This window comes from Miniopterus schreibersii (assembly GCF_964146895.1).
Source record: "Miniopterus schreibersii genome assembly, chromosome: 14".
Classification (NCBI taxonomy): domain Eukaryota; kingdom Metazoa; phylum Chordata; class Mammalia; order Chiroptera; family Miniopteridae; genus Miniopterus; species Miniopterus schreibersii.
Window position 1 is genome coordinate 37,704,200 of NC_138114.1, and position 25,972 is coordinate 37,730,171.

Below are 25,972 nucleotides of genomic sequence, written 5' to 3' on the forward strand. Positions count from 1 at the left end.
ACCTTGCACTGTTTTAAAAAAGTCAGCTTCAGGTGTGGGTTGCTGGATGGTGAATGTATTATAGTTCTCTTTTGTTACTTGCATCTATAATTTTTTTATGAAATGAATATGAATTGCTTTTATAATAAGAAAAATGAAGTGGGGAAGAAGAATTGAGGTCCCGAAGGCCCAGCGCACAGTTTGTGTCTTAATTTAGCACTTACTTCATCCTTCTGGCTGCATAATGAGTTGTTTATGTGTTTGTGTCCCTTGAGGGCGGACAGGGCTTATGCTTCTCCCTACTCCTGCAGAGCGGGCCAGGCACGCAAGGGGCTCCTCCGGGGAGTGGCTGGGGCTGCAGAGGGGAGGGTGGGTTCCAAAGACCCCGGCCATGTGCCCTCAGCTCAGGCTCACAAAAGGACCAACATCTCCTGGGGGGGGCCCTGCTGGCTGGTCCTGCTCCCTGCCGGGGCATCCGGGCCCACCTCCGTGGGAAGCTGGGTGTGAGTTCAGGGGCAGTTATTTATGTGGCCCCAGCCAGGGTGCCCGTGGCGGGCAGCACCCAGCCGAGGAAGTAATTAGAGTGCTGCCAGGAGCGGGAAGCAGGGAGAGGGCTGGAGGCTCCGGCTCCCTTTCAGAGCGATATAAATAGCTGACTGTTGGCGGAGGTGGAGAGCGGCGCACACAGGAATAGAGGTGGGAGCAGCCAGCGCCTGGACGCGGGGGTGGGAGCTTGTCTGTCTGTCTGGGCTTGTCTGTCTGTTAGTCTGGTTTGGGAAGGTGCAGGGGAGTCGCACTAGCTGGCAAGGGGTGTGTGATCAAGAGGGTACCTGGCCAGGTCCTCCTTCCCCTGCCTGGGGTTCTCCCACTTGTCCCCTCACAAGACTAGCTTGCCTGGAGCTCAGACCACTGGTAGGGGCATCACGACAGCCCCATGGACTCCTGCTGGTCCTAGTTCCCTGCCTCAGTCTTCCCACCAGGAGCTATGAAGGGCTGGGGTGGGATTCCAGAGCCCCTGAGCATTTATAGCCTTTCCAAGGGAACGGTCTCTGCTGGCACTGGGCAGCTCTGCACCTGACTCATCTGAAAACACTTTATAAATAACCTGGAGGAGGGACGAGGCCCTGACTAATGAGATCCTCCACACTCTGGGAGCAGGTGGCAGGCCCCAGGGCTGCCTGGGTGCTAGGGCAGAACCACCCCACTCTGGTCGGGAGCCAGGGCCAGGGATGCTGGGAGGGTCATCAACTTCTGGTAATGGGTGTTGCAGTGATTCTGGGGTCCCCAGGAGTCCTCCTCTCAGTTCTGATGTCAGCATCCCTGCCCTCTGGGGGGGTGCATTGGGGATTTCTGGCTGGGCAAACTGAGCCAGTATGGACTAAACTTGCTGGGTGATCCAGGACAGCCCCTGCCCCTCTTTGAGTAAAATGAGAAGGTTGAACTAGGTGAGTGCTAAGGTCCTGTCCAGTGGTTCTGTACCGTGTTTATTCTGGCACATTGTAAGTGTGGGTGGGTGCCTAGCCATCCCCACATCACCACAGGGGTGTGTGTTGGGAGGTGGAGAACAGGAGGAGCAGCAGCACCCACATCTGGAGCCCTGTGTGCTAGACGAGGAGAGTCTCATTAGTCAGGGCCAGGTAGGCAAGGGGAGCCTGCAGGCCAGTGGTGGCAACTGGGAGGTCAGGTGTCTGAGGGGTGTGCTTGGATGGGGCCTGGTTATTGTCCCCAAGGAAGCAGACATTTGACTGTGTCACCACCGAAGGCTGACTAGGACCTGGGAAGCTGCCTCCAGGTTGGCATGTCCTGTGACCTTCTGGCCAGGGTGTATGTAACTTGCGAGGTGGTGAGCTCCCTGTTCCTGAATGAGTCACTTCTGGGAGAATGAGGAGGGAGGGATTCCCCACCAAGTGAGGCCTGGGGTTCAGTAGTTCCCAGTGGGACCGGGCTTCAGGATCCCCGGAGGAGTTTGTCGATAACACAAATCCCCAAGTCCCCCGACCTCCTGAGTGGGGCGAGGGATTCTCTGAGCGACACGGCCCCCATGTTGGCCCTCTAGCCCTGTGATCTTCTGGTGCTTACCTCAGAGAGCTGGGGCTGAAAGTACCCCAGCTTCTCCACCCTAAACGTGTCACTCCAGGTAGCTTTCGAGCATTCGGCAACTCCTGACGTGGCGACAATAACTGAAGATCCAACAACCACCTCAGGAGACCAGGAATACGAAAGGTAGTCAGTTGCCTTGGCAGCCACACAGAACCTGGACAAATGGCATCCTCGGAGGCCACCGAGGAAACAGATATCAGGCATTATGCTGTAGGCGTTGGAGTATCTTTTGAGGGAAACAGAACCAGATGAGACACTCAGCTCTGTCAGTTAGTCCATTCAAACTCAGCCCCTGACCAGGGGGAGCCTGGTGCGGCCGGTGTCTGTAAGGTCCTCTCCTCCCCCCTCCGTTTCCTTCCCTACAAATAGCCTCCATCCACCCCATTTGCTTATGGCTTGTTGGAGTGGCTGGCAGTCTAACACATTTTCTGTTTATCGTGTCCCCCCTGGGGCCTTCAGGAGATACCTTTAACTCCAGGGTGTGGCTGCTGGGCTTGCAGGCTGGCAGGGGTGGGGTTTGGAACAGGCCGGCCTTTAGGCTCTGAATTCCCTCTCGGGGAGTGGAGACCCCTGGAAAGAGATGAGATCTGCTTCCAGGCAGCCGGGGTGGAATCCTGACTTAATTACTTAGCCGTGTCACCTTGTGCAAGCTGTTTGCCCACCTGAAATCTGGGTATAATGAAAGTACCACCTTCCTCTTAGGGTGGCTGTGAGGATTGAGATGATGTATCTGAGGCCCTGGGCTTGGGCCTGGCACAGAGTGAGGGCTCAGCGAAAGAGAGCACTGCTGCTGCTGCAGGATGCCAGGCCTGTCCTCCTGCAGAGCGCTGAGCCACCGGAGGGGACCCTGCCATCCCAGGCCTGTCCAAATCAATGCTGAGCCCACTGGGCCCCTATTCCGTGTCCAGGGCATGAGGCCAGGGCTCCCCCCTGAGGGAGCTTCTACCTGACTATGGCTCTTTATGCAGAAGTGGGGTCCTGAGGGTGGAGACGACCACCTCTACCTGGTCCTTCGAGCTTGTTCTTTCTGCCTGACCTGGCAGGGCCACCTGATGGGGTGGGCCACCCTGGAGCCCAGTGAGGCGTCCCTGCTCACTGTGTTGGATGGATCCTTCTGACACTAAGTGACTTCAATTTCAGGGAGACCTCCTGAAGATTCCAATTTCCTGCTGACCTATGTGTAAAATGACCCTAATGAGGGAGGGAAATCCAGACATATATGAACAGCTGTAAGGCAGGAGAATTTGCAGACTTCAGGGTGTCATGCCTGGGAGAGCCCTTAGGGTCATGAGGCCCACCCTCCTCTTTTAAATGATGGAGAACCTGAGGTCCAGAGAGGGACCTGTCAAATGTCACACAGCTATTAAGATACTGAGCTGCGATTCAAACCTGGGTTTCCAGGCTCCTCATCCACTGCTCTCTCCACTGCACCCCAACAGCCAGGGCACTGACCACAGAGACTATTCAAATAATCATTACGCCACACTACCATCTTCCTCTCCAGCACCTGACCCCAGCCTTCTGGAACGAGGCCACTGTACGTGTAGAATCTGCTGGGCTTGGTTTAAGATGGGTTTAAATGCCATTAGGGATGACACCCTACTCCCTCCATTCAGAAATTGCTTTCACTGAGAGGAAATAGTTCCTGTCACTTAGCCTAAATTCTCAGGAATTCATCGGATTCCATTTCACACAATCACACCTCTTCAGGTCATCTGAAGTGCTCCCCCCTGGAGGGCTTCACATCCTTAGAGTCTCGCATGCAATTATCTGATTCTGCTCAACGTGGCTAAGCCCAGAATGGGGTTTTTCCATTTCCCTTGTTCCTGCATTGTTCTGGATATTTCATCTCTGACCATTCTTTTGCATGTATAGAGTTACCTTGTCTACCTTTGTGATTTCTGACCATGGCATCTCCCGGCCACAGAGATGGATGGACAGTCCAGCATCCTCTTTGTCTGCCCCTCCCTTCTTCATCTCATGTACTCAGTTGGAAGCAGCAGCCTGTGGAGATTCCATTTAAAATGTTTCTGGCATCTGTCCCTCTGCCCTCATTCCTAGGCAGTGACCCACGCGCCTCCCCCGCACCGCCTGGTCTAGCGCAATGGCTTTCTTTCTGCTCTTCCTGTTTCAGCCCCTCCCCTCTAACCCATTCCCGAGATGCTCCCAGGTGGCCTGTTCCAGTACATTGCTTTCCTTATGCCTTCACTGTTTTCGCTCCCTCGCAGGCCCCCATTGCCTCACTTTAACGGCTTTTCATTATCTAAGTGTCAAACACCTCATCTTTCAGAAACCTCCTCTGGTCCCTCGGGCCAGGGGAAGACTCCAGTCACCAGACCCCTGGGACCCCTCCCTCCTCAGCTTTCCCTCAACACTCATTGTCTCTATGGGTCACTGGGGCACCTGTCAGTTGTTCATTGTGTCATGGTGTCTAAGTTGGGTTTCCCAAACAAGACTGTAAAGTCCTTTAGGGTTGGGGCCATGCCTCTCCTTGCACAAGGCTCAAGGTTGGAGAACTGAATGGAGTCATTCCCTTTCCTGTAAATCAACCCACCTTCCTGTACAAATATTAATTGAGCACTTACTCAGGAACTATTCTGAGCACTGGGAATGTAGCTGAGGAGACAAAATTCCTACCCTGGAGGGGTTTGTGGTCTAATAAGGCAAGACAGACAAATAAATTTTGGAAAGTATGATTATTTTGCAGGCCAAGTATAGGGTGCTCATAATAGGGGCACCCAACCATAGCTAACATGCCAGGGAAGGTATCCCCCAAGAAAGTAAAATTTATTTTTAATTTTATTTTTTACAAGTCTCAATTTTTATTATTAGTTTCAACAAAGAATAAAATTTTAATAAATATAATCAGGATAAACAAAATGTAGGGAAAAAAGAAAAACTGTACTTACCCAAGGAAGTCGACTTTAAATTGGGACCTGAAGAGATTTATCCAGGTGAAGAGGAAGGAAGAACATTCCAGGCAGAGCACAGAGAAAGGAAGGCTCAAAAGTGGTACAGAGCGTGGCCCATGTCGGGGACTGAGACATAGAAGTCAATGTGGCGGGCATGGGGGGTGGGAGGGGGAGAAGTGGTGAGAAGGGCCTGGGAGCGTCCTGGGCCAGATGGGCCAGATCCAGGAACAGTAGGTGCCCAGGGGTGTGTGGCCTTGGTGAAGAGAGCTGGAAGCTTTTTAGAGAAGGAAGCTATAGGTTACAGGGAGAGGTCCGGGGGCCCCGAGCAGGAATAGATGACATGGACACAGGGAATGATAGTGAAGTAGCTCACAGAACCCTGAAGACTATGGAAACATTCCAGTCTCGGAACCTGCCCTTGGCCGGTGGTCAGGGATTCCTAAAGCTCTTAGGAGTTTGCCACTCAAAGCACGGTAAGATCAAAGCCACAAGAAAGGTGCCTACAAAACCTTGTGTGGGGAGAGGGATGATTCAAGAAAGGGTTCCTGGGAATGATGGGCTTCGAGATGCATCTGGAAGGTGAGACTCATAGTGCCAGGCTCAGAACAGCATTCTCTCCTTCCCACCAATGCCCAGCCCTTGGCTAATGGCTTCTGGCTCTGAGTCTCATGGCGGCCACTACCCCTGGAGGAAGCCCCTCAGCCTCTCCTTCCACAGCAGGAGCTGTCCTTGGGAGAGGGGGGTTGACAAAGGCCATCTCTCCAGCATTCATTTCCTACCCAGCCTCCACCAACCTAAGCAAATAGCTACTTTCTTTCCAAGGCAATTGGCCCAACTTGTCCAAAGCCAATAAGTGGGTCTGAACTGAGGTCTGTATCTATTCTGGCATCTCTCCCACTGACCAGAAGAATCTTGTATCATCTACAAAAGAAAATTTTATTTATATACATTCCTTCCCATAGAACAGGTCAGATGTAAAACGATTGGTTCTAATACCATCTCAAAGGAACCCTGCTGCTTTCTCTCCCTTTTCCAGAGAATTTTGCTTTAGTTCAATAAATATTTATTGAGCCAGACATTATTCTAGGCATTTGGAATACACCAGTGGGCATAACAAAGCTCCCTGCCCAAGCTTACAATTTAGCAGGCAAGACAAGCAGAAGACATAATAAGCGATACTGTTTGCCAGAAAATGCGGTGATTCTATAAAAAAGAACATGAAAGGGAAGTAAATAGAGAAGGTCTCTATTCCCATGAGCCTGCCTTAGTGGGAAGAAAACTGGGGAAAGGAGAGGGAAGGGAGAGACAGGGAGGGCTGTGTTTTTTCTTTATAAGCCCTTGTTCTTGGTCGGAATTTTAAACTAATTTCATGTACTACTTTGATAAAAATTAAGTTCAAACAGTGCTGTAACTATATTGGGAGGTGAAGGTGGCAGGTTGAGCTAAGTTCCTTTCTGTCACCGCAGAAAACAGGACAAGTTCTCTGAAGCTAATAAGTCAAGAAATAGAACGACAGGCATGTCACTTAGCAATATAAAGAAAACCATCGGAAGAATTTAAAGCTGAAATAGCCCAAAGAGTGGAAAGGCATCTCTTGTAGGGGAAAATTGACTAAAGGTAGGAAAGCGTAGGATAGAGTAGGCTGAGGACTCCTGCGTTTTATTATATGCCTTTTAGTATGTTTGAATTTTTAAAATCAGAGGCATGTGTTACTTTGACGATTAAACAAAAACACATTCTGCTGAGCCCTAGGGGGCTCCTGGTGGGTGTCTTGGGGCTTCTGTAGGGAGTGAGGGCCTAGTAGAGCAGGTAAGTGCTGCCTCCCTTCCTCCAAACCCACTTTCTTCTATTTGCTTTATTTACCTGATTTTCATGCAAGATTTTGTTTGAACAAAGGGTTCTGCAGCTGAAATCTGAACTCCATGCTCCCTTTAGGCTCTCACAGTTCCCGATGCTTTGTAGGCACCTATTACCCTCTATGCCCACGCCTATGTACCTCCTCAAAAAATTTCCATCGTTTAACGGGAAGCCTTGCAGTCTCCCCAGCTGGCTATGGTTGGAAGTAATGGGGTGTGTGCGCCGGTTGGTTTGGTGTGGAGGTGAGACCCTGCAGTCAGCCATCTGATGATTGAGCCTCCTGATTGCTTCTGGAGCCTTGTTAGAACAGGGGCATATGCCTTTGGGGATTCTCCCTGGCCCCAGCACCGTGGCTGTTGTAATGACAGATAGCTTTTTGCCTAATAGTCCCCCAGTGTTACCCCAGTATCTGCAGTTTCTCCTGGAGTAGCTGTGAATTCTTCTAGAAACTTGCCTGCCACTCTCCTTCCTCTAGGAGACAGAGAGAGAGAGAGAGAGAGATGAAAACAGACTGTGAATAAAGTTAAGAAAGGGAGGCAGCCCCACCATTAGCTTAGTCACCTCCGAGTGACTCCACTTCCAGACATGTGTCACGGTCTGCCTGATCTGATTCTATTTTTAGGGTGAGTGCCCTCCATTCATGTTTCTGGGGCCTTTGCAATCACTCTTATTGTCGTCTGACGCTGCTTTTTTGAGTCTGAGGTTCCAGAGGTTCTGCATTTCCAGGCAACTTTCATGCCTTCTTGGTTTTGCATGCCTCTTTATCTGCTGTCTGGGCATATGACACTAGTCCTTGCAGCGCTAGTTCAAATGTCATGCAGTTGTAAAACCTTTGCTGGATCCCAACCTGAGGCAACTATCTCCACTTTAGAACTTATCACAGAGCCTGGGCATTGCTTGATTAGATTTTGGTATCCTTGTGGGGGTGGTGGGGGGTGGGAGGGTGGTGGTGGGAACACCCCATGGTCACCTTTCTGTCTGGCATACAGTATGTGTTCAGCAACTGCTCACTGAGTTAAGGGAACCATCCCTGCTGATCTTTTCTGTGCATTAGGAAATCTTGCTGGGCCTGAAAGAAATGTCACTGTGGGAAGATCTCCAGCAAGGCATCTCCATAAATCTTTTCCTGTTTTCCTCTTGAAAGACCAGATTTGGAAAAGTAAGGTAACACCCAGAGAAAGCTCTCCATGCTTGGAGGGACTCTATCTGGGGAGGGAGAATTTTTGCCACCGTTTTTATAGATCAGAAAGAACTGAGGTTCAGAGAGATTGAGACTTGTATTCACGTAGTAAATAGCAGAGCAAGAGGTTGAAACCCATGCGACACTGTTTCCTACCACACACTTCCTCTAGTCCCCGCAATGAAGACACCATTTAACTTCCTAGGCCACAGTTTTCCCCTCAAGCATTGATGCAATTGTTTTCCTTCCAGACCCAAGTGCTGAGAATGTCCCTAGCTCCCCTGTCTTTTCTTCATTTCTCTGAAATTTGCTGGATCTTTTCCTGTCTTTTCTGCAGTTTGCAGGAGTTCATTTTTCTCTCATCTCTTTCCAGGTATCATGATTTCCAAACCTTTCCGTTGGTTTCTTTCTCTGGCTGTGGTCCTTTTTTAGGAGAAAGGGGGTGGTGGTGGAGACTTTCCAGTGCAGCCATAGACTGGAGAATGGTAACGGTGAATTCATTAGTGGGTCTTCTTTGATGTTATTTTGTGGGCGAGCTTATTAAGTTATGACAAAAACATCAAAGAGTTAGGCTCTTGCACAGGACTGGTTGATCCCAAGGCAGCTGGGTAATAACGATTAGTCAGATTAAATCTCAACATCTCCTCCTGCCTAAAACGTTAAAGTCCCAGTGACTGGAGTGTGGGAACAGTCCATTCTGCAGCATCCCACCACAGCCTTGAGTGAGCACAGCATGAAACTCTCCCTTCCCCAAACATGGGCCTTTCCTCACGGCCTCCACTTTGATGCCTCCAAGCCTTGAGGTCTGTTGAGATTGTTATAACAGCCCTGGAGGTGATGTGGTGGTAAAAAGCTGGGGCTGTTGAAGTCTCCAATCAGGGGAGCTGGGTGTTAAAAGGGATCATTCATCCTTGTGTGGATGATCTCAAGGTTCTCGCTAGGGTCTTAGCCTTGTAATTTCAGCTACGAGCAGGAGAACTCTCTTTGGGAGACACAGGAAACTTCCAGCACCATGCTTGGCACATAGCAAGCTTTCCATATATAATGGTTTAATGTACGTGTCAAGGAAGGTCACGATACATGAAGTCTCTGGCTAGTTGAAGTGGAGTAAGGAGTAGAGCTCAGATCTTTGCTTGTACTACAAAACCTTCTAACTCACATCTCTGGCCATTTATTCTGCTCCTCCCATGGTATCTATAGTGGAAAATTATCTGTGTTCCTCTCCAAAGCCCGCCTGCCCTTGTTTGCCCCAGATCTCATCTTCTGCTGACTTATTAAGGGCTTGCTTCTTCAATTAACCCTCTCTTTTCTGAACCATCAGCGGTTCCCTTTTTCCTCGATTATTCCTATCAGCATACAAACAAGCTCTGATGTCTCCCATCTTAAAAGAGCCGGCCTTGCTCCTACTTCTCCCTCAAGCTGCCACGCCACTCTTTGCTCCTTTTACATTAAAATGCCTCTAAAGAGTTGCCTACACTCTCAGCATCTCTGCTTCCCCTTCTCCATTCTAACTCAAACCTACCTTAATCAAGATCTCATCCCCACTCTCCACTAAAACAGCTCTTACCAAGCTCACCAGTGACCTTGTTGCTGCTGTAGTGGGAATAGGGGCCCCGTACTAAACCCGACAAGCTCAGGGAAGGCCCACATGGCAGGCCTTACAAACCCAGAGGTGGAAAGAACCATATAGTGTGGTCTGAATGTAAAAATCCCTAACTAAAAGCAGGTCATGGTGAGTAGTCACGTCCTAGGCCTGTAGATTCCTTGACAAAGGTCAGTCTTTATTTTTGCAATTGTCTTTTGCTATTGTCTTTGTGCATCTAAGATAACATACCTTTGAAATGTCAGAGTAATCTTGTTTTCCAGACTCCTTGAAGGCACAGCACCAGAGCATGAGACCACACTGCTACCTCGTTGCCCACATACCACCTCAATGTGCTGAGTTAACTACCCTGTGCCCGCCAATGGAAAGAAGCATATGTCTTTCCATTTTGCTTTTTACCCAGTTGCAGAGATTTCCCTGCTCTGCTTTCCCCTGCCTCTTTAATCTACCATGAGTGAATTTCACATAATCCTTCTTAGGTTTCTTCCTTTGATTCTAATGTATAAAATGAGCTGCAAAACTGCCTTTCTCTGGAGCATTTTCTCAGTCAGTTGAGATTTTGCCTCCCTGCAATTGACAACAAATAAACTCCTTTTCTTTTTCTTTTTAAAATAAGTTTTTATTGATTTTAGAGAGAGAGGAAGGGAAAGGAATAGGGAGATGAAAACATCGATCGGCTGCCTCCTGCTCGCCCCCTACTGGGGGTCGAGCCTGCAACCTGGGCATGCGCCCTGACCAGGGACCTCTTGGTTCATGGGTTGACGCTCAACCACTGAACCACACGGGCTGGGCTCAAATAAATTCTTATAAGCCTTTTTCTTAGGCAGGACGTTCTTTTGTCGAATCTGCCAAGGTCAATGGTCATTTCTCAGTCCTCATTTTATTCTACATGTGAGCAGCACTCAGCACAGCTAGTAAGGCTCTGTTACCAGGTATCTTGCTTGGCGCCAGGACACCACTCTGCTTGGGTCTCCTACTTCACTGGCCACTCCTCTCAGCCTCCTTTTGTCTTCCCAGCCTGAGTAACAAAGTGCCCAGGATCAGTTCTTGGACACATTTTCTAGTATACCCACTCTCTAGATGATCTCATTGAGCCCTATGGTTTTAAATATCGTTCACATATGGATGACTCCTGAAGTTATGTTTCCAACCCTCGACCTCTCCTCTGAACCTCAACTGCCTATTCTACTTAGATGTACAACATGCATATCAAACTTCAAACCTAAATCAGCTAAACACATCCAAAACTCTGTATTCTCCATCCCTACTCAGCCCTTTGTCTTCCCTGCTCAACAAATGGAAACTTCTTTTTTCAGTGGCTCAGATTTAAAAACTTGGAATCATCTTTGACTCTCTTTTATACAACACCTCCAATCTATCCACAGATCTTGTCAGCATTTCCTTCAAATTGTTTCTAGAGTATTGTTGCTTCTCACCACCTCCACCCTAGCCTAAGCCACCACAAAATCTTGCCTGGATGATTCTTATCAGCCTCCCAGTTGGTCTCACTGCTTCCATCCTTGCCTTCCCCAACCCTAGCATCCAGAGAAGCCTTTCAAAAAACTGTAATTAGATAATGCCATGCCTCTACTTTAAATCTCCTAAGGCTTGCCATCTCACTTGCTGAATGAAATCCTAAGTCATTATCAGGGCTGACAAGCCCTGTAAGACCTGGCTTCTGCTACCTTTGTGATCTCAGCTCCCATCTCTCTTCCCTTTGCCCACACACCAGTCTACCTGCTGGTTTCCCTAATATTCTTTGAAGATGCTAAGCCCACTCCTGCCTCAGGGCCCTTGTACTCTGTCCTCTAATCCTTATTACTCTTCCCTCTGGTATCTGCATGTTAAGTTCTCTCACTTCCTTCAGGCCTCTGTCCAAATTTCGCCTTATCAAAAAAGCTATGACTATTTTTTCTAAAATAACCCTCTGTCACACACATACTCTCTCTCATTACTGTGCTTCCTGCAATGATCAGACCTGGACATATTTTATACTACTTGCTAATCTGTTATTGATTGTTAACCCCATTAATATGTAAGTTCAATAAGAATAGAGTCTTTGTGTATTTAGTCATTGTTGTATCCTAAGCTTCTAGAATGCCTGATATATAGTAAGTGTTCGACAAATATATATTGAGTGAATAGATTTGTTGAATAAACTCATCCAGTTCTCTTGTTACCAGGTGAAGAGAGTGATTTCCAGATGGTAGTCTAATATGATCAAAATCAAACGTGAGGAACTGGAAGAGTTATACATAGAGGTCATCAGATTATGCATTTATTTATTACCAGTGAACACCATGAGATTCAGTTATTTTCAGGTCGCTCCTTGATGCCAAATCATTTGTCAAACTCTAAGGCGGAACAAAACATCTGCCTTTAACTACTTTGGCATGCCACTTATCCTTGAGGACTCAGTGTGTTCATCTGTGAAATAGGCAGTTGGAGATGTGGTTACTGCTCTGCTAGTTTATGGTCTACAAGATGCTGGAGGGAGGCAGCAGAGTCAGAGGACCAACCACGCAGGCCCTGGAGCTTGACTGACTGTGTTTGAATCTTGTCTCCATTCCTCACAAGCCACATGACCTTGGGCAACTGACTCAGTTTCCTCCTTTGTAAAGTGGGAATAACAAAAGAATAAGTCATTTAGTTATTTATTATTAAATAATTAATAATTCAATAATTTATTTAATTCAAATAACCATTGTGAGGATTGCATATGATAATACATGTAAAGTACATAGCACACGGTCTGGAACATAGTAAGTGCTCAGTTATTAGCTATTAAAAATGAAAAGTTCTGGGGGAAGTTTTGAGGGGTCCTTACTATTAATGTGTCTTAAGGGCAAGAACCTATCCTAGAATATTGGATGATATGAAATCTTTAAAGGTGTGGTAATACTATTGTGATTAGGTAGAAGAATGCCCTTATTCTTAGGAGATGCATGTTGAAGTACTTAAAAATAAAACCTCACAGTGTCTGTCACTTTCTAGTAATCTAGTCAAGTATTACCTCCATGTTTCTATATCTATCTATCAAGCAAATATGGTGAAATGTTAACTGCTGGAGCTAGGTTTATTGTTTCATTCTTTCAACTTTTCTGAAAATTTCAACACAAGGTTGAAGGGGGAAAAAGAACACTAGAAATAGCCTGGTTAAGTCCAACAGGTTTTACAGGAAAAAGCTCAGATGTGAAGCACGTGCCTCAGGTCCTGCAGCTGAGTCGGAGCGCAGATCCCCAGGCCCCCTCTCCCCGCCTGGGGCTGCTGCTGGTGACCCCGGGGCGGCAGCGAGGGCTCAGGCCACACCCGGCCCCCCTCGGGGAGACCAGGGGTATCAGGGGTGTGGGGGAAGGCACCCGTGCCGGCGTTTCCTTCTTGTTTATTAAGCAGGCAGGTCATTTGGGTGGAAGGTGTGATGCGGGAAATGTGCAGGCCACGCCGGCGGCGCCGCGCGCGGGTCCGCCCCGGGGGCTCGGGCGGAGGGGCCGGGAGAGCCGCGGGGGGGCCGGCTTCAGTCCTGGGGCCCCTGAAAGATGGGACCCGGGGTATCGGGGTGAACCGCGGCAACGTATTTACAGAAAGAGCAGATTCCCTGAGGTTGCAGCACCCTCCTCTAGCTAACAGGGTGCAAGGCAGCGACCAGGAGAGGCGGCGGGGAGAGGGCGGTGGGCGCCGAGAAGCAGCCGGAGGGAGGCGACAAGCGGCGGACGAGGCAGCGCGGACCGCGGGGGAGGGGCTGGGGTCGGGAAGGCGAAGAGGCGGGGCCGCGGGTCCGGACCCCCAGCCTCTGCAAACCGGGGTGTCCTGGCCGGAACTCCCGCCTCCCCTCCGCGCCCGTGGGTCCCCGAGGGCGCCGCGCCCCCGCCGCGCTCCCGCCGCCAGGGGGCGGGGCGGCGGCGGAGGCGGGGCCTCGGGCGGGCGGCGCAGCCTCGGGCGGGCGGGCTCCTCTCGGGCGGCGGGCGGGCGGCGCCCGAGCCTGGGGGCCGCGGCTTCCCCCGGGCCCGCGGAGGCGCCTGGCCCCTCCTCCCCGCCCCGCCCCGCCTCCGTCCGACACCAACCCGGCCGTTGCCTCCAGGAGCGGCGGCAGCCGGGGCTCCGGCGGGAGCAGCCTCGGGCGCGGCCTCCGCTCGCGCACATCAGCACCGCGGACAGCGCCGCGGCCATTCCCGGGGCGCGGGAGGCGGCCGGGCCCCCCGGCGCCCGGGCCCGCGGCGCCCGCAGCGGCACCACGGACAGCGCCCCGGACCCGCTTCGCCGCAGCGAGCCCACCCGCTCCCCGAGTCAGCACCACGGACAGGCCCCCCTGACCAACCCCTCGGCGGTCTCGCACCGGTCAGCGCCCCGGAACATGGCCACCGAGGTAGGGCGAGCGCCTGGCCCCAGGCGGTGCTTCGGGAACGTACTGGGCGGGAAAGGATGGCGGGGTGGGGGCAGGGAAGGGGGTGAGGGGGTGGGGTGGGGTGCTTTCCCAGGCGGGCCGGAGGGACGGGGTGCGGGGTGCAGTGGGGGATGGGGGAGGGACTCCTCCCTGAGAGCTCGGCTCGCCCCTGGCTCGTCAGTCTTCCCCATCTGAGTCCCAGAGCTGTCCGTGCCACTTGTTGGCACTAGCGCCAGGGTTGCTGCAGCGCTTCAGCTGGGGTTTCCCCTCCCTGGAGTGCGAGCCCTAAAACCGCGTCCCTACCCCAGAGGGCTGGAAAGGCGCCTGGGAGGGAATGCGGCCGGCGCGGCTGCTCTGCGGTGCAGCCTCGCGGTCTCCGGGCCAGAAAACCTGCCTAAGGGGTGGCAGGCTTTCCTCCACATCATCGTTTCCTTTGGGACCCAGAGGAAAGCAAGGAATCCCCAGGCCAAACCCCCAAATGGTTGGTTTTAATGAGCTGCCCTCACTTGCTTTTTCCACCCCACTTGAGTTTCCTGTACGAAGGTGTCCACATTTCTCCTGTGTGTGACGGGAGGAGCTGCCTTCTTCAAGGTGCCTAGAGGTGTGTCACTTTCCAGGGACTTGAAAGCTGGACCCAGGCACCTGTTGGCTGAGGGCAGAATCTATGTGCAATGCTTAGGAGATGAGGAATTACCCCTCCTACCCCTCATTTCATGAGGGAAACGGAGCTCACTGTGTTCCCACTTGATAAGCGGTAAAGCTAACGCATGGAGAAGGGGAGGATCTGCTCGGTACTCATATAGCATGTCGGCCGCAGAGCTGAGTTTCTCCCTTTGAATTTTTGGAGTGGAACCCAGGACACCGGTGTCTCCCCAGTTCCGATGTTGACTTCTTTTGTGGTGTTTCCCCATTTCCAACTCAGCTGGAACACAAGCTATGAGGACTGCAGAGGCCTTTGAATGACTCTGTGCAGTGCCTCTGGGCATCCTGGTGAGCAGCGTGACATCAATACTAAGTGTTGTTGTTGCTGTTCTGCTGTCGTCACCACCACAGAACAAGGCGCAGTTGCTCTGCATCACCAGGTTTCTGACAAGGCTCAGGGTTAGCTAGGAGAGCTTGCCCCCAGGGCCCCGTGAGGGGCAAGCCCTGAGCAGACCCATGGAGCTTGATTTCTAGGGTGGAGGGATGCAGAGTGCTCAGAAAATGCCAACGACACTGACTGGGAAGAGCAGGAAGAACAAAAGAGAAATGGCCGAGGAGCTGGGCACCTTCCAGATAGTGCCGCCGGACTGCAGTGGAGGCTGCTGAGGTTAGGCAGGAAGGAAACTTCAGCCACATGGGCACAGTCGAGCCAGTGGTGTGGGCAGAGAAGACAGCTACATCTGTGATGTGATCTGACAGGTTCCAAGAGGCCCACCTACCCTCGCATATCTCCCTCTCGGGTCTAAGTTTCCCAGATTCCAACCAGCAGGCTCACAGCTCTAGGCTGAGGCAGTTTCCAAGAGGCTGCTGTTAGGCATGTGTGACTCTCCCTAGGGAGAGGCTCTGCTCATCACACTTCTGTGAATCTAGCACTTTTCTGTGTTCAAAGCACTATCACACTCATGATTTCCTTTGAGTCTTAGAGCAACCCTGTGAAGAGGGCAAGAGTGGTGTTATTATCCCCAATTAACAGATGAGACAGACAACTGAGGCTCAGAAGCTCGCCTGATCCCTGTGAAGGAGCCAAGGAAGGCATCATTATCTTATTTTACAGATGATGCAACTGGAGTGCTGAGACTTATCCAAGAAAATATGGCTAAAATTTAGCAGGGCCAGGACTAGAACTTGAATCTCCTGCCTCCCTGGCCGGTGATATTTTTGGCTGTATCTAGGTATATCAATTAGCCAGTTGTGTTGCCCAACAGAGAGAATAGCACTAGGGGTCTTGACATGAAGCTTTAATGGGGGAGGGGTACAAAGGAGTTGAGGAATGGCTGGAGTGTGGGGACTGGCCTGGCTGGCACAGCCTGAGGCCAGAGGGACAGAGGATTGCTCAGAAGGGATGGGGAGTTGTGGGCAAACATTGCCCATTTCCCAATCTTGCCTTGGGTGGACTCTGACGGCAGCACTGAGGGAGGGAGCCGTAGCTCTGCCAAGGCATAGGCCTTGTGAATTATCTGGGCTGCAGAGTGAGTCACTCTCCCCAGGCTGTTTTCAATGTTAAGAATGAGTTAAGATTACCAGGGAAAACCTGCCGGGAGGAGGAGAACCTCATGCCAAACTCCTGTGGCCATTCCCTTAGGGTTCTGAGTGTGAAGTCCTTGGCTCCAGCAGAAGGTGTTTTGAGGGGAGGAGAGGGGAAAGAGAGAGGGAGGGAGAAAAAAAGAGAGGGCGGGAGAGGACAGTGAGGAAGAGCGAGAAAAGAATTAGGAAGGATTGGGTATCCCTGGATTCCTGGATGGAAGGCATGGAAACTGGATCATTTTTGCTCCCTAATTTCTGTTCAGGAGTTAGCATTAGGAGAGGGGTGTGTGTAAGGAACTCAGAGGAGGGAGAAACCTCCTGAGTGATACACTGACCTCATTTGGAAAACTGTAATGAGCCCATATCCTGAGTGACAAACCTCTCTGAATGTGTGTCACTGGGAGCAGGGTCTGCCCAGATGGCCAAGGACAGCTAGGAAATGCCTGGCTGGAAGGGGCTTCTCCAAGAGGTGGAGCTTGGCTCCTAGGAGATTTTAAAATGCATCCCAGTAGTACTATCCAAGCAGGGTATTTGGAAGTTTGATCTCTGAGGCATGGAATTAACAAGCAGACAATGGATTGGGCTTGGGCTCTGCTGTCATCTGAGAAGTAGGGAGGCCCTGTGCCCAGATTTTCATCCCGAAGCCTGACTTGGCTGCCTGTGACTCACGGTCTTCACTCCTCCACAGCCTGGCCAGGGAACATGATGTTGGCTCATCAGCTGCACCTCCTAATTCCCGAGTCAAGTCTCAAAAGCATCCTCTGGAATTAGCTGTTTTTAATGAGGATGGCGATGTGGACCAGAAGGGGCCTCCTGTGTGTCCAGGGCAGACCAGGCCTGGGTGTGCTCATCTGCACTCCAGCGCTTGCTCCTTCCCACCTCCACCAGGTTGACTGTTGGGTGTACAGGCCCTAAGCGTTTGACCTGGGGCATCCACTCTCCAGGCAGCCTCCCCTTCCCTCTCTGTCACACTGCAGTTTGAAAGTAGGTACCAGCAGATCTCACCATTGACTTTCTCTTTCTCTCCCATAAAGTGCCTCCTGGTCTTGTCTTTACTTTGCTGCCAGCAGGCCAGGGACTGTGATGGTGGGGGGGGGGGCTTGAAGAAGGTGAGAAGTGGATAAGTCCAGGTATCTGGGTCAGTGCCCAGGGGGAACCACCCAGGGGAGACACAGAAACTGTGATTTCAGGGAGAGGTGTGTGCATGTTCTGGGACCCTCTTGTGGGGTTTCAGAGCATCACTATCTTGGCTGAAAACCTTTGTTAGCTTCCTGAAAGCTAAGTAGCTGACAAGTGGCTGGGCACCTGGCTCTTGCTCTGATCAAAGGGCCTCCTGCCATGGGACTTATTCAGAAGTCCTAAATTGGCAGCTCTAGGAATGCAGCTGATTCACAGGTGTGTCTTATTTGGTCTGAGTAGTGCTTATAAATGTAAAAAAAATATTTGAAACATTTAAAAATCAGGATATTTGATATGAAGAAAATCTGGATTTATGGCTTTTCTTTAAAAATTAGAATCACAACCAGGGCACACATTCTCATACGGCAACGATCAGGTGTTTTCTTGAGACAGGACATGAGTTCTATAATTAGCCACAGTCCCCACCTGGCCCACTTACATGCTTAGTCCCTGTAAATATTTGCATTCAGAATCCCTGGTGAGCCTCTAGAATGTCAGAGCTGGAAGGGGATTTAACAATTACATAGTTCCAACCTCTTCAGTTTCTAGTTGAACAAATGGAGGCCTGGAGAAGGAAAGACTTTCTAGGGTCATGTGGCCAGGACCAGCACCAGGTTTCCTGCTGCTAGGCCAGTGGCCCATGTTTCCATCAGAGCTTTTTGGTCCTTCACTGAGCCACATGATGGACAGAGCCAGGAGACCCTGCCTTGCCTTAAGTCTCACTCTTCAACTACATATGAGTCTGTGATGTGTGTGCTTTAAGTAGAACTTGGAAATGAAGGCTCTGGCATATAAAGTGTATCTGAAACCATCCTCTAGCAACTCCTCAAGACCCCACAAACACTCTCCAGGGAAGGAAGTAGATCCCTGGTCTCCCGGAGCCAGGATAGGGTCCTAAGGCTTAGGACATAGTTAGGGCTGGAAAAGGTGTTGACCCCTCCCACTGTGGCTACTTTGAGAACCTGTGGATAAAAGCAAAGAGTAAATGGGATTGCATTAGGTGTGGTGGCACCCTAAAATCTTAATGGCATAATACAATAGAAGTTTATTTCCCACTCAGTAAAGTCCCAGACAGGTGTTCCTGATCAGCAAGAGGGTGGGTCTCCTCCAGGCTGTGATTCAGGGATCCAAGCTCTTCCCAGCTTGTGGTTCTACCATCTTCAACATCTTCTCCCTTGGTTTCTGTGGAAGGGGAAAGATCACAGAGGAGTGGCTGGTCTTTATGAGCCAAGCCTATAAATGGCATTTATCACTTTTACTCACATTTCATTCAGTCACATGGCCACACCTAACTGCAAGGGAGTCTGGGAATTAAAATAGCTGTGTGCCTAGGAGGAAGAAGAGGTGGCTGTGGTCAACAACCAGCTGGTCATTGTGGAGCTACCTTCATGGTAGCCCACAGAGCATGTGTGTGAATTCAGACAAAGGAGGCAGTCAGAGTGGAGGAAGCTGAGTCCATGTCAGGAGGATGGAAGCACTGTTCTTTCCTTTTCCTTCCATTCTCACTACACTTTTCTGGAATAAGACCCACTTTAGTTTTCCCCTGGGCTACAACAAAGATAGTCATCTCTCCAAGTGGCCCCCTACCCCAGACATGTCCACTTTCCATGCACCACTCACAAAGTTGCCAGAATGATCCTTCTGGCGCTACGGGAATCCATCCTCAAGGTTTACTGGCTCATGTCAGTTGGCTTAGAAGGGTGGAGCCCTTTTCTTTAAAAATAAAACCGTATAAAACCTTAACCACACAGAGCAGACACAATGATGAATAACTTATTTATATAAACAAAGTATTCTGTACTTTTCAAAGTTATCATAGGATCCTAGTAGATGTCAAGGGGACTTTCTCAATTGAAACCTTGGCTAGAGGAATCAAGAATTATTAAGAGTAGGGGAGCACTTATACATTATTTAATCCAATCATAACATTTTGCGGATCACATCTCTTTAGGCAGAGCAAGGTTCACCTGGATTTAGGAAGGTCTTGTATGGTGGTCAGGCTCTGATTTGTACCTTCTCAGGACCTCGATCTACCAATTATCTGCTCCTACTACCATATTGATAACCTTTCTCTCATTAGTTATTTCCCCCCAGCTTTTTTCCACCTTAAATCCTCCCCTCCAGAAACTCCTCCATTAATTTTCAATCAAATTCTTCTCTATGCTATTCCAAGCATTTTATCCGATTTGCAGGCCAACTCCATTCTTGCTGGCCGGCCTGCCGCCCGGGTGCACGGCCTCTGCTCCCTTCCTCACTTCCCACACGCTTCTCCCTCTGGGTGCTTCTTCCTCCTTACCTCACCCCTCGCCTGCCCCTGCCACTGGTAACCCCCGGCCTTCCTGTGCGACCCAGTGCAGACCTCAGGAAGCCTTTCTGAGTCAGTGCTTCTGGGTGAGATGTTACTTCTCTGTAGCATTCATCACAGTCAAATTCATTATATATTTACTTGTCTTCCTCCCTGTAGCTCACAGACTGTCTTCTGCTCAGCATCCCTGGAGCCTGGCAATAGTTAGGACTCAATAAATGAAAGCCGAGTGACTGAATGGATTCACCTTAATTACACTGGATGAACTAACTGGCTGTGTGTTCACTCTGCCTTTGGGGCTTGGTCTCTGCGTGGCTCTAATGTCTGGCATATTTCACCCAGTGGGTTGCTTGTCTGGAACATGGATGAGTGAGGCTGGAAGTGGGAGAAAGAGGCCCTGTTCCTCTGTGGGGTTGAGCCCACTTCCCTCAAATGCTAGAGTCTGTGTCGATGTCAAGTCTGCAGGTGTGGACAGGGGACAGATGTCACCCTGCTCCTTCCTACCAGGGCAGGGAATTTCTTCTATTTCTGGCTTCAGCCCAGTTTATCCATAGTTTTCTCTGGGGGCTTTCCTATGGTGAGAAGTGCCGGGCATGAAAACCATTCATGATGCTCTTCTACCTGGGCCATAACTTGATTTGGCCTGAACCCGAATCTCCCTCTGAGTTCATGGGCACATCAGGTGCTTCTCTGCCCCACACGCTCCCCTCTCTCAGCCTCGCTGTAAGCTCCAATCAGGGTTTGAGATTTCGGTCTTGTTCAGTGCTGGGTCCCCTAAGCCAAGCCTGACAAGTTGGAACATTTGATGCTTGCTGAATGAATGAAAGTATGGAAACCTCATCATGTGTGTATGTGTGCACATGTGCGTGTGTGTGTGTGTGTGTGTGTGCGCGCGCGAGAGAGAGAGAGGATTTGTGCCAGCCACCAGGAAGTTTTCCCTCTAGTTAAAACTTGTTTCTGGCTTTGGTGATGGTTCCAGAACCTCTCATTTTGGCTCAGTTTTGGCCCAGCTTCATGAAGCTTTTTCTAGTTTTTTTTCTGGGATCGCTTGAGGCATCTCTTGGGGTAAACTCTACAGTCCTGCTTCTTTGTGACCTTCCTGGAGCACATGTAGGGTCGCAAACTTGTCCCAGTTTGCCAGAAACTTTCCTGATTTTAGCGCTGAAAGACCCACACCCAAATAACCCCTCCGTCTTGGACAGACCTGGAAGGATGGTCACCCTGCTCGCGCGTCTTCTCTGTATGCGCAGGTGCACAATCTGCAGGAGCTCCGGCGAAGTGCATCTCTGGCCACCAAGGTCTTTATTCAGAGAGACTATAGTGATGGGACCATCTGTCAGTTCCAGACCAAGTTCCCCCCAGAGCTGGACAGCCGGGTAAGGACGTCTCCTTCTAAACAGGGAACACAGGCCATGATGGAACTGAGGGGCTTGTTCAAGTGTATTTTTTTCCAGGATAAAAGTAACATATGACACACCACTTATTCAGCCACTTTACATGAAAGAATTAAAAAACATTCTTAACACGGTCTTGCTGTTGTCTCATTGAAAGTTAGAACTGGAGAAACCTGTTTCTAGGCCAGCAGTGCTCAAATGTCAGTAGCAGGAGAATCACCTGGAGAGCTTGTTAAATGTAAATTTCTGAGTCCTGGTGGATGGTATTAGGTGTCATCAGAGATGCTGGCTCAGTCTTTGGACTGGGTTCAGGAATCTCCACCTTTAAGCAGCAGTTCTCAACCCACATTAGTATTTTCTGGGGAGCTTTAAAATTTCCAATGCCCAGGCTGTCATCCAAGGGTGTTCCCCACAGCCCCTCCCTCCAGATTCAGCTTCTGTGTGTCTCATGGACCACTGGCCCCTGGCAAGGCATCAGCTCGTTCTGCAGAGTTTTGCTCCTGGTTCTGGGCATGTATGTAGCCTCCATCCCAGGCTGCCATAGAACTGGCCTGGGTTTGGGGAAGAGCAGAGGGCAGACCCCGATCCTTTTGTTCAGCAGCCCAGGCAGATCTAAATGGATTTGGGAAGGTGGGACAGGCCTGGATTTTGCTTATCTGACCCCCAGACCAGCTTTTGGGGAGCCATGTGGGTCTCCTTATCTTAGCATGCCTGTCCTTTGGGGTAGGGTGACCCTGGGGTAGAGCAGCAAGGCTTAGGTCAGGGGGCCAGATGGACAGGATTTTCTCTATGTGTTCACTCCAGGCCTGTTTAGGGACAGTGGCTGGAACCCCAAAGCTTCTGACTATTTGTGGGGAGAGATTTTGTCCTATGCAGGCATAGAGGTCCCTAACCAGTATGTTGGGCAGTTCTGGTCCTGTGGGAGCGAGTGGGGAACAGGGTGTTTTGAAGAGTATAAAAATGGGGTGACAGATACTTTGACACCTGTTGGGTTTGGAGCATGACCTTGCAATCCAGGCTGTCCAGTGTGAGGTTGCCTGGCGAAGAGCACAGACTTGGGTCAGAGCCATGTAACCTTGTACAAACCCACTCAGCATTCAGCGAGTATTTATGGAGCATCTACTCTGTAATAGGCACTGGGGATGTAGGAGGAAATTCATGGAGCTTATTTTCTATTAGAGGGTATAAAAACCCACACAAAACAACTATGTAGATAGTAGCTCAGGGGGTGACAAATACCAGAAAAATAGGGGAAGGTCAAGGTGGGTGGAGAGAGCTGGGGGTAGGGAGTGGTCTGGGTGGCCTGCTGGATAAGGTGAGGCCTGAGGGAAGTAAGGGAGGGGACAGGGACTGTTCACACTCTGAGGAAGCTGACCTCAGCCTGGCTCCTGTCCCTCTCCCCCCCAGATTGAGCGGCAGCTCTTTGAGGAGACTGTGAAGACCCTCAACAGCTTCTACGCAGAAGCTGAGAAGATTGGAGGCAGCTCCTACCTGGAGGGCTGCCTGGCCTGTGCCACCGCCTACTTCATTTTCCTCTGCATGGAGACCCACTACGAGAAGGTGCCCCCTCCCTGATGCCCTGCACCCCTTCCCGGGCTCCCCTGCAACATCATTCTCAATCGGCCCCTCTCCTCACAGGTTCTCAAGAAGATCTCCCGCTACATCCAAGAGCAGAATGAGAAGATCTTTGCCCCTCGAGGCCTCCTGCTCACAGACCCTGTGGAGCGAGGGATGAGGGTTGTATCCTTCCTGTCTGTTCTGTGTGTGGGGGTGTGTGTGTGTGTGGGTGTGGGGGGCAAAGAGCTGCCAACCAGTGGGGTCTGCAGTGAGGCTGCCAGGAAATGGGGCCTCTGCTCAAGGTCTTCCTAGGATTCTCCACATGTCTGATCACCAGCCCTCCTCCCCCACCATAAGCTATTGGTGCTGTTTGTGAATTTCAGGGTTTGCTTTTATTTATTGGGCTGCATTTATTCAGAGCTTAGTACGTGCCAGACATCCTATTAAGTGCTTTGAAACTATGGGTTCCTGTAATTCTCATCACACCCCTCTCATGTGGCTAACTGTTAATAGTTCCCTTTATGGATGAGCACACTGAAGTTAAATCACTGGCTCACGGATTGGAGCCCAGGCCCACTCTTAACGACGAGGCTGTACTGCCCCTCAAAGAATGTGTAAATCTCCACCTACGTTTACACGTCCACAATGTCACATAAACCTCATCTAATCCCATGTGGTGGTTCCTGTTGTCCCCCTTCCACAGGTGAGAAAAATGAGGTCTCGGTGGGAGGCTGGCCGAGAGGTGGGTTACAAGTCTGCTCACTCCACCGGTCAAGTGTACACACTTCCCTCCCCAGTCAGCAGCAGCAAGACTAGAATGGGTAAAAAGTAAATTTTACTAGGAAATTGAGAGGAAGGGGGAAAGAAAACATAAATACCAGAACCTCATGTTCACAAAGCCCAGCAAGAGGCCTGTTATTGCTGAGCCTGTACTATGTGCCAGGCACAGGGTGTGTTACTTCACTTAAGCCACACGACAGCCCCAGGATTTTATAATTATCTGAATTTTACAGATGTGATAACTGACAGGTAACAAGTGAGGTGACTGGTCTAAGGTCACACAGCTCTAGGGTGAGCGAGGTGGAATTTGAACTCAGGACACCCACGTCTTCCCACGTCCTGTGTAATAAACCGCATCCCGGGCGCCTGACGTCCTGAGATGTGGTGATCAGACCCAGAACGGGAGCCGGCTCGGGGCCGGCCCGACGAGGCTCCATCACGGAGCTGGGTGTGCCACGGGGCTTGGGGTCTAGCTCCCCGGCCTCTGGGTTCTGACTGTCCAGGAAGCAGGAGCAGCTCTGCCTCCTGCTCCCCCATTAGCTGCCCCGCTGCCAGCCGGCGCCTCCTTGACGCCGCCCCAGATCGAGATCTCCATCTACGAGGACAGGTGCAGCAGCGGCAGCTCCAGCAGCAGGGGCAGCGGCAGCTCCAGCGGCAGCGGCAGCGGCAGCAGCGGGGGGGGGTCGGGGCCCCGGTGACTGGCCGGGGGCCCCTGCAGGGAGGCGGATGGCAGGGCCCAGGGCCTCGCAGACCTGCGGAGGCTGCGCTACCAGAGCACCCGCTTCTGAGTCGTTCTGTGGGCCCCCCCGCTGCCCTGCGTGGGAGGGAGGGCGCTGGCCGTCGGCCATGCCTCCTGCCAGGGCTCCCTGGGAGGGGGGCCCTTCCCCTAGGGCTGGTCTGGGTCGCCCGGAGGCTGGGGTGGGGACGACACAGTTTGTACAGCCCCTTCTTCTGCGGCAACTCCCCCAGTGCCCCACGGAGGGCCCAGGTTTGTCACAGAGAATTCCCATCCTGCATGATTGCCCACCCCAGGTCGCACGTGCCCCAGAAGCTCTCCCCTAGGGACCCTGCTCCCCGCGGCTGACTCCCGGTGTCTGTGCTTCCTGATGCCACCACAGGGCCCCTGCCTGTCCACGAGCCTGCCTCCACCTAATTTGAGGTCTGGGGAGATGGGAGTGGTCAGACTGGGTGCTGTGGTGAAAAGCTAGCTGTTCAGTCCCCTCTTGAACCCTTTTAGACCTGTGGCTTCCCTGCCCTCCACCCAAAGCCTGAGGCCACCTTGGCATTGCCAAGCAGCACCCAACTCCTGAGTCGTCGTAGGTGACCAGCTGCTGGTCATGGGACACACAGCCTCGGGCTCTGGGAGGTTATGGGGACCTGGAGAAATGCTCCATGGAGAGATGTAGCCTTGGGGGCTTAAACCTCCAGAACTGAAGCCAACTTCCTGAGAGAACATGCACGTATGTGAGGATGAGTCGGTGCACATGGAGGCATGAGCGTGAGAGCACTATGTGCATGAATGCCGTGTGTGGAGGTGTGTGACTGCATGTGTGCATGCACCTGTGAGAGTGTATATGTACACACGTGTGAGTGCACATGTGTGAGAGTGCACTTGGCTGCTAGGCCAGTGACTGCCCCTCGCTACACCCTGTCTTACCTTCCTGCGCCATGGTCTGCAGCTGCTTCTCTCCACGGGTCCAGCCTGCCCTCCTGTAAATAAACGTCCTAATGCCCCTTGCCCCTTGCCCCTTGCCCCTTGCCCCTTGCCCCTTGCCCCTTGCCCCTTGCCCCTTGCCCTGGGGCTGCTGGCTTGGCTCTTCTTCCAGGCCTCTTCCCTACCTGCAAGATTCTCCCCACCTTCTGACTCTACTGTGTCCATTCTAGCAGAAGAGAAGTTGGGTTCTAGGAAAGCAGAGCCCACCTGAGGCCTTCTATGGCCCTGCCCCAGCCCCCATGACAAGGCAATAGGGCCACAGACACTGCATATTCAGCCCGCCCAGGCTCCAGGGCTCTCAAGGCTGTGTAAGTGAGGCTTCCTTGGGTAAGCAGGGGAAAAGGCAAACCCCTTTCTTGAAAGGAAAGAAGGAGATCCAGCCATGAGTCCCTGGCTGCCAAGGCTCAGGGGTGTCAGTGGGAAGGAAGCTGCCTCATCCTGGTGCCCTGAAGACGGACAGAAGGAGGCTGCCTGCCTCAGGTGGCAGGAGGTGCTAGAAGTACATATGAATGACCAGCCACTGCAGGGAGCTTTCTGAAACCAAAGAGGGGCCTGATTTTCTTCAGACACAGGAGCAGCGTGTGGGAGGGAGGTGCCCACCCAGAGAGCTAGAGAGGGTGTCTCAGCCCCTGAGCCCAAGTGGGTTCTGATCCAACAATCGCCCCAGAGAGCTGCAGTCCAGTGGGCTCCACCACAGCCCCCTGACCCCTGGACCCGGCCAGTGCCCACCCTGGCCCGCTGTGTGACTGGGCCTTGCGTCTGACCTGTGCCTCTCCAGTGGGATGGCTGGGCACAGGCAATGCTG

General features: G+C 51.5%; 1 protein-coding gene across 1 annotated transcript; it reads left to right on the forward strand.

Annotated features, from left to right (window-relative positions):
• Positions 1–370: 370 nt before the first annotated feature.
• GOLGA7B (golgin A7 family member B) lies at positions 371–24,151 on the forward strand (the record flags this gene model as incomplete). Its single annotated transcript, XM_081158121.1, is given in 6 exon segments — positions 371–422; positions 425–432; positions 20,973–21,098; positions 22,524–22,676; positions 22,755–22,856; positions 24,035–24,151. Coding segments are annotated over 6 exon segments (558 nt in total).
• Positions 24,152–25,972: the final 1,821 nt, after the last annotated feature.